The sequence below is a fragment of the Panthera uncia genome, chromosome F1 (genome assembly GCF_023721935.1).
Source record: "Panthera uncia isolate 11264 chromosome F1, Puncia_PCG_1.0, whole genome shotgun sequence".
Classification (NCBI taxonomy): domain Eukaryota; kingdom Metazoa; phylum Chordata; class Mammalia; order Carnivora; family Felidae; genus Panthera; species Panthera uncia.
This window is the reverse complement of record NC_064813.1, coordinates 62,175,533-62,188,398: the sequence shown is the minus strand read 5'-3', so window position 1 is coordinate 62,188,398 and position 12,866 is coordinate 62,175,533. Positions and strand designations below refer to the sequence as shown.

At 45.8% G+C, this 12,866-nt stretch overlaps 2 protein-coding genes across 2 annotated transcripts in view; one reads left to right on the top strand and one right to left on the bottom strand.

The window, feature by feature from the left end:
- The window catches only part of SDHC (succinate dehydrogenase complex subunit C), a 35,786-nt gene extending 34,390 nt beyond the window's left edge, over positions 1-1,396 (top strand). Inside the window, exon 6 of the mRNA XM_049634620.1 lies at positions 545-1,396. Within this exon, the coding sequence (XP_049490577.1) occupies positions 545-649 (105 nt within the window). The 3' untranslated portion in view covers positions 650-1,396. The remainder of the gene's footprint in view (positions 1-544) is intronic.
- Positions 1,397-2,998: 1,602 nt separating this feature from the next.
- CFAP126 (cilia and flagella associated protein 126) lies at positions 2,999-7,242 on the bottom strand. Its single transcript, XM_049634619.1, has 6 exons — positions 7,165-7,242; positions 6,216-6,372; positions 4,648-4,710; positions 4,408-4,488; positions 3,746-3,922; positions 2,999-3,412 (listed from the first exon to the last, which is right to left on the bottom strand). Exons 2-6 carry the CDS (start codon positions 6,240-6,242, stop codon positions 3,095-3,097), a joined length of 666 nt encoding a protein of 221 aa, XP_049490576.1. The 5' UTR covers positions 6,243-6,372; positions 7,165-7,242; the 3' UTR covers positions 2,999-3,094.
- Positions 7,243-12,866: the final 5,624 nt, after the last annotated feature.

Here is a 12,866-nt window from a genome sequence, read left to right as displayed (position 1 = left end):
TTCTCTGACAGATGTGACTTCTCAGCGGGGGTCCCGTGAGCAACTGTGACTGAGGAATCACGTGTAGTGCGCCTTGTGGAGCTTCGCGCTGTACGTCAATAAGTTGTTTCAGAAGTCTTGCAGCTAAACGGCCACCAAATTCACTTGACCATAGAAGTTTTCTCGTGCAGTAACTTTCAGCATTCTGAGGGACTAGTCTGTGGAGGGACACACTTGGGGAAACACTGATTTGGTGGTGGTGTCACGAGGGAAAGTTACATCTCTTCAGTCTGGAAGCTTCTGTATGTAGGGGCCGAGGATGCCTTTCCTGTCCCCGGGAGAAGGGGGTGGTGGGTGCCATGTCGCACGGGCTTTGAGAAAGGTGGAGGTGGGTCGGGTGCGAGAGAAGCGCTTTCCCCCTTGACCCGGGCTGAGGGCGGTTGCCCTCCATGAGGTGGGGCTCCTGTGTCAGAAAGGACAGTAGCCAGGACCCTGATTGCTGAAATCCTTTCTTGCTTGCTTTCTTCTCCTTCTTTTTTTTTTTTTTTTCTTCTTTTTTCTGCAGATGTGGGACCTCGGGAAAGGTCTGAAGATCCCCCAGCTGTACCAGTCTGGAGTGGCTGTCTTGGTTCTTACTGTGTTGTCCTCTGTAGGGCTGGCAGCCATGTGAAGAGTGAAGTTCCCAGCATTGTCTTCCCATAAATGATTCACTGACCTGTCTTCCTGTTGGTGACTCTCTTCTCCGGCCGAGGCGCAGTTCTCCTGATTTCCTCAGACCCTTTGTGCTCGCACATCCCCTTGGAGCTCAGTAGCAGTAGATACCTTATAGAGCCATGGCAGTGGGAAAGGGCCCAGTTTCCCCTCGTTTCTAAAGATGGAATGACTCAAAAATTCCCTTTTCCTGCCCCCAGCCTACAGCCTACTCCGGGCCTGGGAGCCCTCATTCTCTGTCCATATTGGGCCTTGATTTGTGCTGACGGTCAGCTTTTGGCTCCTTCTTCCTGAGACAGTGGAAACAATGCCAGCTCTGTGGCCTCTGCCACGGGGACCGGGAGTGGGGCTGTGGGCGCCACCGCCTGTGGGTTGCTAGCTTAAAGGACAGTTCTGTTCACTGGTCAGAGCCCAGGGTCTTCAGCGCCCACACAGCATGACCGAAAGCAGAGGGGTGGGGGTGGCGGGGAATTAGCCTGTCCCAGCTACAGGGAGATAAAGAGAGTCAGTTGACTCTTGAAGCAGGTGCTCTGGGGGGGAGATACACAGCTCTTGATGCAAAAGGAAGACCCAGAAAGTTATCGCCGAACCTGTGAAGGGTTATTTTTTCCTCCCTGCATTTCTGGAAGAACGAGCCTCTTTGCTAATCCAAGCTCATAGAGCATCTTTTTCTGAAACGGAATTAAAAAAATTGTTTTGTCTTCGACTCTCCTTGAAATCGAGAGAAACCCAGAGAACGGCGGTCGGGGAGGAGCCAGTTTCCTCCCCACTCCCTCTGCTCTCAGGCGTTCACATCCCCCAATCTGACCTTTCACAGGAGGGAAACCGCTCGTCCCTCTGCCACTGACCACTGGAACAGTCTTTAGGGAATCAAATGCAAGTAGCCAGAGATCGAATATCATACAGAAGCCTCAGAGACGGAAGGAGCAAGAGAAAGGAAGCTTAGCATGTGGAAGCTCGGCGTTACCACAGGCTCCAGAATCCCGCTGAGAACTGCTTTTAAACCTCCTGGTGCAGTTCAACACACTGTGAGCCAGGAAGGGAGCCAGAGCCCCAGAGGTGGCAGCTGAGGGATCATGAGCTGGGTACATAGACCGGGAGAGAAAGGGGGGCAGAGACGAGACAGGAGGGATTATTCAAGACCCGGCAAACATTTATAATTTAATCGGAAGACTTGCTGCTTTGAAAATCCGTATGAGCCAGGCTCTTGGGTCCCTAACTCCCTTGGTGGGAGTGCTGTTTTGATATTCTTTGGAAACTCAGGGGTAACATCTCTCTTGTCTGTCTGACTTGTTGGCCAACTGGTTAATGCTGTGGGTTGGAGAGGAGGAACGGGGACTGTAGAACTGGTGGCCGTTGGGCAGGAAGACCTCACTTAAGCCAAGACCGCGGGGACCTGCTGCCACAAGAGTCTTCCTCCCGGCCCCCAAGGGGTCTTTGGCTTTCCACGCGGATTGCTTCTCCCTTTTTGTGCAACTAGCCCTGAAGAGTCTTTGTAGCCTTCCTCCCGCTTAAACCCTATGTCCTTTGTCCTTGTCCTTGGAGTGAGGGACAAATGTCCATGAGGGAAGGTTTTGGCATTGGAACTGGGAAAGGTTCGGCAAGGGCATTGCATTGAACAGTCAGCACCAGAACGATGCAGAACAGGAGAATGGTAAACAGGTGTTAGAAGGCGGGAAGCGGATCTTAACTTTTTTGGTGGCTTCTTAACCATTTGACTCGTTGGGGTTGGGGTCCAGTGGTCATCAAGTTTGTTATTCTGCCCTCAATTCCTACTTACCATCTCTCTTTGTTTTTTAGGGTTTTTTTTTTCCCCCTCTGTCTTCTAATCACTTTTGTATCTTCAGTTTTCAAACTATGGATGTACGTTTGCTTGAGTTTCACCTTTATAGCTCTCTCTAGTTTGTCTTCCTGGTGTGTTCACCATCTTCAGGTGTGAAGCCTTACACAAGGGTAGTGTCTTCTGCCCGTGTCTGGCTTTCCTTACCTTTTCTTCCCCATCTTCTCCAGACACACGCATGCAGCCTCTACTCAACGCCTGTACTTCTGACCCAGAAGTTGTAGTAGGAATGCTCGGGGTGAAAAATGAGGAGTGGCAGTGAGGGACTGGTGGTTTGAGATTTTTGCTACGATTCAGGCCAACTTACTCTTGGTCACTTTTGGAGTATAAGTGGCTCAACCTTTGTAAAAACGTATTCCACCTCAAGCCACTGTCGTGTTCTTACTCCTATTCTGTTTCCTCCAACCCTCCTCCTCCTAACGGGTTACCGGGGGCAACCATAACAGGAGGAAAACATCCAAGTCAGTAAAAGATTCAACAAATGATGTTTATTTTCCAAACGTACGTTTATCCCCACCCTGAAATTTCCCCGTTCTATATTCCTCACCAGGGGTCTTGCTTCCTTCACTCAGTCTCCAGACAGGTTTTCTCAGTAGGGTCCCTGGGTGTCTCCGGAGTTCCAGGTTTGTACGTCTGGACCTCAGCTAAATTAGGACCTGCCCAATGCCCCGGCATGCGTGGGCTTCCAGGTGGGCTCTTGGGAGAGCTGGCTGGGCTTTGGGGGCCTGGAGTGTGACCTGCAGAGGGGTGTGAGCTTTGGGGTTGGTCTGGGGAACTGAGGTTTACAGCTGGGGAGTTTGGGATTATGATGGGACTTGGTGCTTGTTGTACGGTCTTTGTGATCCACTTCCCGAGTTTCCTCTGACTGTCTGGGTCGTGAGGCTGTCGGGTAGAATGCAAGAGTTGTTTCTGGTCAGGCCTAGATCGTTCCTGGTCCCTAGAATCCTTAGAATTCTAGCTCCCTTTCTCCCCGTACCATGGACAAAAGGTCAGATCAGGTCATTTTCCCCCGGGGGGGGGGGGGGTGGGGGGGGGGGAGGGCGTAAAATGTCATTAGCTCCTCTCCTTAGGTGTCAGAAGACACTAGACAGGCTAAGACAGAGCTGGTTAGAGGCTCCCCCTGCTGTGATAGTGATGCCATAACAAGAGGCATTTTTGAGGTCGAAAAGAAGCGGGGGATGATAGGATTTGAGGTTGGGTGGGAGGAATAGACACCTTGCCGAAGATTTCAGGACGCAGCCCGTTGGAGGCCTTGAGTAAATCCGGATTCTTCTGTATCCACTCGGTGAGGGAGGCAGCACCAGCCACTGTACGGGAGGTCAGGGTCACCCGGGCGGGGGGCACCTTCAGAGGCATTTGCCAGGTGCCCATGAAGGATCCCCAAGGACTTGCCTAAAAGGAAGATGACGCGGTCCTGCGGCAGGGTCCCCACTCCCAGTGCCGCACCTGTTGGCAGGTCTGTTGTCTCCCTTCCACCCTGTACCCTCTGGAGGCGTGGCGACGAAATCAGGCCGAGACACAGCCTCCCCACCCTCGCTTTACCCCCTTTCTCATTTAGGTCACTCTTATTTTTTTCAGCATATTAACTCTGAGGGCCTAAATTAAATCCTGTGTCCTTGGGCTAAGGCTGGCAGAGTGCCCACTGCATAAGTGTCATCACGTGAAGGTGTTCATCAGTGTAAGGAATTCTGGGTGCTAACTCTGTCATGTTGGATAAACTGGCAGTTTGGGGGTGGTCGTGTTGCAGTGGCGAATTAGATGGAATTTTAATTTCCAGATAGTGGCTGTGCTAGATTGCAAACCTCCAGGCTCGGTCACCCCAGTTCTGTGCCTCAGTTCTTTACCTTTCTCAGTAGGAATGGAGATCAGTATCTCACCTTGGAACGGGGCACCGAGGGCAGCAGATGGCCACGATCATTGGCGATAAACTGAGTGTAGCCTTCGTGGGAAGAGATACTCTAGAGTAGAAGCGAGGAGAGAAGCGTTTGTGAAAATGGAGTGGAAAAGAGAGAAGGTGTCCTAGGGGCTTGAGGTAAGGGCTGAGGGAGAGGAGGGTCTTAGACTTTAGAACAGGCTAAAGGAGTTAGGTGCCAGTCAGTGACCCTGCCCATGAATACCTCTTTTGTTGGCTTGGCGGGAGACCAGTTCTGCAGATACTTGGGTGAGAAGGCTTTTTCATACTGTGGAGAGAAAGACGAGAATCTCTGTGAGGCTCAAAGGCCCCGTGCCCAGGAAATGATAACTAGGCGAGTTCTTGAGAGCAGAGGACCAAAGATCTGAAGGCTTTAACTCACTGTAGAAGGGATGTACTCTTGGTCTACATGTGTGCTGTTCAACATGGGCCACTAGCCACATGTGGCTAGTGGACACTTGAAACGTGACTAGTCTGAATGGAGGTGCTTTGGAAATAGAAAATACAATGAAGACAGTACAAAAAAGAGAATGCAGATATTTAAAGTATTGATTAAACATTAAAATAATATTTTGGACTTACTAAGTGTATCATTAAAATTAATTTTATTTTGGGGGCACCTGGGTGGCTCAGGCAGTTGAGAATCCTACTCTTGATTTCAGCTCAGGTGATGATCTCCTGGTTCGTGGGATTGAGCCCTACATTGGTCTCTGTGCTGAGAGTGCGGAGCCTGCTCGGGATCCTCTCTCTGCCCCTCCCCTGGTCACGTGCGCGCACACACACACACACACACTCTCTCTCTCTCTCTCTCTCTCTCTCTCTCAAAATAAACTTCATTTGATTTCTTTTTAATTTTTTTCATGTAGCTACTAGAAAATTTTCAATTACATTGCGACTCGCATTATCTTTTTACTGGGGACCCCTGGTCTAGAACAGGGGTCAGCAAACTGGCCCGTGGGCCAAATCCATCCTCCAGTCTGTCTTGGGATGACCTGAGAAAGCTAAGAATGGTTTTTATAGATGAATATTTGCGATTGATATGATAAAAGGTGACGCTAGCTTTGTATCCCAATTAACTAAAATGTTTCCTCATCCCATGAGAATTCCATTTTTTTCGGGGCTCCTGGATGGCTCCGTCAGTTAAGCACCCGACTCTTGGTTTCGGCTCAGATCATGATCTTGCAAGTTCATGAGTTCCAGCCCCATATTGGGCTCTGTGCTGACAGTGCGGAGCCTGCTTGGGATTTTCTCTCTCTCCCTCTCTCTCCCTCCCTTCCTCCTTCCCTCCCTCTCTCCCTCTCTCCCTCTCTCCCTCTCCCCCTCCCCCACCCCGCTGGTGCTGCCTCAGTCTCTCTCTCGAACTTAAATAAACACGATCTATAAAAAAAAAATCGTTTTTTCATTAGTATTACCAAAAAAATGCAGTTACTGTATTTTCAATCTTGTCAAAATTTTATGGAAAAATATTTTGCTGATGTAAGTACCCACATAATATCTCTGATTGTGTCTCTTGGCCCTAAAAATAAAATATTTATCCCTTTGCCCTTTACAGAAAAAAAGACTTGCTGACCTCTTGTTTAGATCCTACAAACTTAACCCTGAAATACCTTTTGCTCGTCATTGGGCCCTCTACCGTGAGGAGCTAAGGAGGTGAAAAATAGTCTCACCCCACTTTCAGTTGTCCATTCAATAATCAGAATCCCATGGGAGGGTCAGTCCAAACTTGGAGTCTGGAAGGCAAGAGGAAATGTTAGAGATGGGAAAAGAGCTTACCTGGTTTGCACTGTAGTTGGTGGCCATGATCCTGCCACTTTTCGCTGTTTACCTTTGTTGCCTGGCAACTGCAGAAGGCGGACCTTCCGGGACTGCCGGTCCCTTCTACTTGTTCTTCGTTTTCTCGGATGACACTGCGCCAACCTTTCCCGTGACACTTTGGTTCATTTTCGTTTTAGGGATGTGAGAGACAGAGTAATTAAACATGAAAAAGTTAGCTAAATAGCAACTTTTGAGTGAGCAGGGGAGCGGCAGAGAGGGGGAGAGAGGGAATCCCAATTAGGGTTTGCACTATCAGCACGGAGCCCGACATGGGGCTCGAACCCCTTGAACCATGAGATCGTGACCTGAGCCGAAACTAAAAGCTGGGTATTTAATCGACCGTGCAACCCAGGCACCACCCTCCCTTCTAAACTCGTGTAGACTCATTTGTATTGTGAAGATAACAGGGCCTCCCTTTACAGGGTAAATGAGATAAAGTGCGAAGTGTCTAAACAGTGTCATTGCATAGGAGGTACTCAGTACTAGGGCAACCGTTTATAGGTCCCCTACTTCATTTTCTCGGACAGAGGAATAATGTTTTAAAACGCGACTTAGATTTATCCCCAGAAGGAAAACATCTCTTGTCCTTTGTCCTTAAATGGCTCCTGTCTCCTCCATCACTTCAGAATCTCAGGGCTTAAGAACACAGATACTTGGTGTTGGCAGGGATGGGGTAGGATCAGGAGCCGGTGGGGGGAGATCGGGCAGGGATGGTGAGAAAACCATGGTGTGGAAGGCACCAGATTTGGGGAATTAAGTGGTGGTGCCAGGGCACAAACCTAATGTTTGTGGGACTGGGCAAGCCCTCTGAGACTCCTGTAAAATGGCATCAGCATATCCATTTACTGGGTTGTCAGAATTCATGAGAAAGTGGCACTGCCACATAAGTTGTAAAGTCTGTTCATACATGAGATGTTAAGATGAAAAAAGTCAGTTGTTCAAAGAAATGATGGAGAACCAAGAGAGCGTCATAAGGGAGCCGTCAGTCCCTTCTCCCTTCCTCTCCCCCCACCCCCACCCAAGTCATCACCCCAACCAGCACACCAGGTATAAGAACACTCCCGCGCTTCTAGAATTGGAGGTACAAAGAGCCGTGGTTCTGTAGGCTCTGGCAGTTAACCCCGGGATAACCTGAAGTCTGGAAAGGACGTGTGTGCTCATTCCCTGCGGTCCTCAACACCCTAGGGTGATACCGTTAAGAACCAAGGACTGTGCTCTAGGGTATCCTTCGTGGTCCTGAAAGCACAGTGACAGTTAAGCAACTGCATTTCTCATGGAACTTCTGCCTTCAGCTGGTTCGCTCTTCTGATAGAGTTGTAATTATCTGATGACCGCATTCTTATTTTTAAGAATTAACTAGTTGTTGTTTAATGGGAGAAGTAATGTGCTGGGGGTGGGGGGAGTTCCAGTTTTACAGAAGGATGTCAAGTCTCTACCTGACTTCAACCCCCAGTCTTGCTCCTCAGAGGCAACTACTGTTACTATTGCTGTCGTAACTACTTGACCATTTAGGTTATTTCCAGCCTTTTGCTGTTATAGACGTGCTTGCAATGAAAATCTATATATGCATATATATCTTTATGAATAGATATAGATAGACCTGTATGTATTCTTTTTTTTTTTTTTAATTTTTTTTTTTAACGTTTATTTATTTTTGAGACAGAGAGACAGAGCATGAACGGGGGAGGGTCAGAGAGAGGGAGACACAGAATCTGAAACAGGCTCCAGGCTCTGAGCTGTGAGCGCAGAGCCCAACTCGGGGCTCGAACTCACGGACCGCAAGATCATGACCTGAGCGGAAGTCGGCTGCTTAACCGACTGAGCCACCCAGGCGCCCCAGACCTGTATGTATTCTTATGAACGTACGGGATTGATAGGATACGTTCCTAAACGTGAATTGGAAAGTCAAAAGGCTTGTGCATTTAGAACGTTAAGTAGACAATGTCACGTTGCCAAAGATACTATGCCAGTTTGTACATCTTCTAGAAGTGCATGAGAGGGCTAGTCCTCCACTCTCTTTCTAACACTATTACTAATGTTTTTCCTGTTTTTGTCAATCTGACAATAATGAGCATAGTTACTATATACCAGCCACGGTTTTAATTGCTTTTTATTACCTTTTCTTACGTGGCTCTCGTAACCACCCCAGTCAAGGAAACCGGGGCATACCCAGGAAGGAGTAGAGCCAGGATTTCATCCCAGGTATTCTGATTCTACAGCCATCAGTTTTAACCATTTCCACCATATTATCTCTTAAAGTTGGAGGTAAACCGTGGTAAATCATTGGGGGCGCCTGGGTGGCTCACTCGGTTGAGTGTCCAGCTCTTGGGTTCAGCTCAGATCATGATCTCACAGGTCATGAGTTCAAGCCCTGCATCAGGGTCTGGGCTGAAAGAGCGGGGGCTGCTCAGGATTCTTTCTCTCTACCTCTGTCTCTGTTCCTCCCCTGCTCCTGCTTATTCTCTCTCTAATTAATAAACTCAAAGAACAAACCATGGCTTATCATTGTTTTAAATTTGCATTTTTTCAATTATGATTTTTTCCCCATATGTTTATTATTTCTAATATTTTTTTTCCCTGAAAATTACCTTCTGTGTCTTTTGCCACTTGCAATTGGGCTGTTGATCATTTTTATTAATCTTGAACTCTTTATATATTAAGGAAATTAGTTCTTTTGTCAAATATGCTGCAAACATTGCAAACATTTCCTGCCAGTGTGCTTGTCATTTAATTTTTTGTTGTGGGCTTTTTTTTTTTTTTTTTTTTGGCCATGGATGTGTTTTTAATATTTACATAGTCAAATTGATTACTCTTTCTGTGCTTCTGTATCTTAAGCTTTGAATGGCTTTTTGTAAATTTGAATGTTTAAAAAAATAATTCATAGTTTCATTTTTTATATTTAATTTTTTTTTTAATTTATTTTGAGAGAGAGAGAGAGAGAGACCAAGTAGGGGAGGGGCAGAGAGAGAGGGAGAGAATCCCAAACAGGCTCCATGCTGTTAGCTCAGAGCCCAAAGTGGGCTCAGTCCCATGAACCATGAGATCGTGACCTGAGCTGATACCAAGAGGCAGACACTTAACCAACTGAGCCACCCAGGTGCCCCTAGCTTTAAATTTCTCCTGGAATTTATTCTGGTGACTAGACTGAGATCAGGCCCCAGATGCCTAACTAGCTGTCTTGGAATCATTCATTGAATAAACCATGGTTTCCTTGCTGACTTGAAATGCCACCTTTATTTTATTTCCTAATTTATTTAGGTCTATTTCTGGATCCTCTAACCTATTGTTCTTGGGGGAAGGGTAACCATTTTAGGTTGTCTCTTTAAAATCCAATCCGGGCTTGAACCCGTGTCAACTCTCCAGTTAGAATTTCACAAAGACTAGGAAATTGTAAATAATAACAGGCAATTTTCAAGCTTCTCATAAAATTGTACTGAAATTTTAGTCTTTCTTCAGATTGATCGGTTGACTTCCGGAACAGGAGATGGTCTTTCATTGGACCAGATTTAACTCTTTCAAACTTGGAAGGCCCCATACAGGTCCCAGTCACAAAATACGCCTCAAGATATTTTCATTGTTTGCTTCAGTTCTCTGATGCCTGAAATTAGACCTCAGGAAATCTTTCATTTGGATTCAGATCACCTGCTGTGAAGTTACAAGTTTGCTTTGTATCCGTAAGTAATGTGTAAATTGTTTCTAGCTGAGGGTAACCACCAGCCTGGACCCTGGAGTCAAACTGCCTGGTTTAAATTCTGGTTTTGCCTAAACACGTGACCTTGGACAGTGACTCCATCTTTCTGCGTCTCAGTTCCCTTGTGGTGTGAACTGGGGAGAGTCTTCGTTTTGAGCGGTAGACACATCTGATATGCCCAGATAGCAGATGTTTGGGTCTTAAAGGGTTCTAGAATGCAGAAGGTAGAACGTGGTCATGAAGAGAGATTGCTTTTCCTCCATCTGTGTTTTTCCCGGGAGTGCTTTCTTCCTCTCTGAAAGCCAGCGTTCCCTCGTTGGCAGCCATCATCCTGAAATAACATAGGCTTTACCTTTCTTTTTAAAGTTTTATTTATTTAAGTCATCTCTACACCCAATGTGGGGCTCAAACTCATGACCCTGAGATCAAGAGTCACACACTCTTCCGACTCAGCCAGCCAGGCACCCTGGGCTTGTACCTTTCTTGCAACCTAGTAAGTCTTAACTAATGTCATAGAATTTGGGAAGAAGAAAAAGAATGCTGGTCAGTTTAAGTGGAGAGAGATCACAGAAGGTGAAAGTTTCCTGCTTTTGCTTTGAACCAGTAGATCTTAAAAAAAAAAAAAAAAAAAAAAGTACCTGGAATTTAAATTTAAAAAAATAGTGATAAAAAATTTTAATTAAAAAAATAAATAATAAAAACAAATAAATGAAAATTAATTAATTAATTAATTAATTTAAAAATAAGGAATAGCTTTCCCAAAACCAATGATCAGTTCTTGTATAGTTTTACAAACTACACGTTGTAGTTTGTGCCTACACAAAAACTAGAAATAATAAATACAAACATGTATTTTATTCATCACTGTTATCTTTTACAATAATTATAGCATGCTATACTACTTACTTTTAAGATTAAGAAATATATTTAGGAGGCACCTGGGTGGCTCAGTTGGTTGAGCATCTGTCTCTTGATTTAGGCTCAAATCATGATCCCAGAGTTGTGGGAATGAGCCCTGAGTCAGGCCCCATGCTTGAGCACGGAGCCTGCTTAAGATCTCTCCCTCTCTCTCTCTCTTTCTCTCTTTCTCTCTTTCTCTCTCTTTTTCTCTTTCTCTCTCTCTCTCTCCTTCTCTCTCTCTCTCCTTCTCTCTCTCTCTCCTTCTCTCTCTCTCTCCTTCTCTCCCTCTCTCTCTTTCTCTCTCTCTTTTTCTCTTTCTCTCTCTCTTTTCTCTCTTTCTCTCTCTCTTTCTCTCTCCTTTTCTCTTTCTCTCTCTCCCTCCCCTGCTTGCACTTTCAAGAAGAAAGGAAAAGAAAGAAGGAAGAAAAGAAAGAGGAAAGAAAGAAAAAATGGAAGGGAGGAAGAAAGGAAGAAAGAAATACATTTTTGGGGTGCCAGGCAGGCTCAGTTGATGGAGCGTGCGACTCTTGGTCTCAGGGTTGTAAGTCTGAGCCCCACGTTGTGTGTGAAGATTACTTAAAAATAATTTTTTTTTAAGAAACATTTTGAAAAGAAATGTAAAGTTTATTTTTGAGAGGGAGAGAGAGACACAGCATGCGAGTTGGGGGGGGGGGCGGGGTGGCGCAGAGAGAGGGAGACAGAGAATCCGAAGCAGGCTCCAGGCTCTGAGCTGTCAGCACAGAACCCAACGTGGGGCTCAAACCCACAAACCATGAGATCATGACCTGAGCCGAAGTCGGAAGCTTAACCAACTGAGCCACTGAGGTGCCCCTAAAAGAAATGTATTTTGAATATCATTACATATTAGTGTATCAAGAGCCTCCTTGCTTTTTTTATAACTGCATAGTATTACATGGATGATATATTACACTTTAATCAGTGTCCTATTATTGAACATTTAGTTTGTTTCTTGCTATTACAACAATGCAGAGATGAATAACTTTGTACTTGTGTTGTTTTGCATCTCTGAGTATATTTGTGGGATATGTTTATAGAAATGAAATTATAAAGTCAGAGGGTATTGCATTTTTTTTAAAGATTTTATTTTGAGGTACTCTCCCCATCAGCGTGGGGCTTGAACCCACAATCCCGAGGTCAAGAGCTGGATGCTCCACTGACTGAGCCAGCCGGGTGCCCAAAGGGTGTTGTATTTTGACAGACATTGCCAAATCGTCTTCCAAAGAGGTTACACTCCCTCCAGCAATGTGTCAGAGTTCTCAGGCAAATTTTGGAATCTTGATAGATTGATCAGATCTCCCAAGTTGTTTCCTTTCATCCCATACTCCTTCCCAGAAATTAAAGGGATCTAGAGCAACTTCTCCCTCAAAAATTTGCATTGTTAGACAAACTCCCTTATTTGGTGCTTTCTAATTTATAACAGCCAAAAGTCAGCAACTTTTTTTTTTCAACTCCCCCCCCCCCCCCCCCGGTAATTTTTTAAATCAGAAAAATCATGAGTAACCCCTTATGAGTAAAACTCTGGGCATCTTATCTATTACGATTTGACCTCCTGAATCACTGTCTCTTGTCCTACCATCAGCTCTCGAAGGTTTCTTCCAGATAGTTCCAAGGGTACCTTCATGCTACTTTACTGGGGCAGATAGCGGTGAGTCTTAGCTGAGAAACCTGGCTTGTGGCTATTTTCCTGGGCTAAAAGGATCTTATCCCACCGAGTACTGGCCCAACCTTGAACTATCTATCTCCCCTGGCTTCTGTATATTCCCTCAGAGTTCCAGACATAGGACAGTTCTAGACACAGCACAGAAGAAATGGAGGGCCCAAATACAGAAGCTGTTTCAAAGTTTCTCTATAGATTACAAATCGCCTATTCTGTTTTCTTCCTGCGAGGAATCTAAGGCTCCCTCTATTGGAAACTATTACATCTCCCCGCACCCCGCACACACCGGAAAAGAATATTCTTGATCAGAACCCTTCGTGAGGAATCTAGAGAACAAACT

Coding starts and splice junctions, on each gene's coding strand:
- CFAP126 (XM_049634619.1), bottom strand. CDS start 6,242: ATGGCCACCAACTACAGTGCAAACCAG. Junction 4,711..6,215: donor CCAACTACAGTGCAAACCAG/GTAAGCTCTTTT, acceptor TTCTCTCCACAG/TATGAAAAAGCCTTCTCACC. Junction 3,923..4,407: donor CCTCGGTGCCCCGTTCCAAG/GTGAGATACTGA, acceptor TCTTCCTTTTAG/GCAAGTCCTTGGGGATCCTT.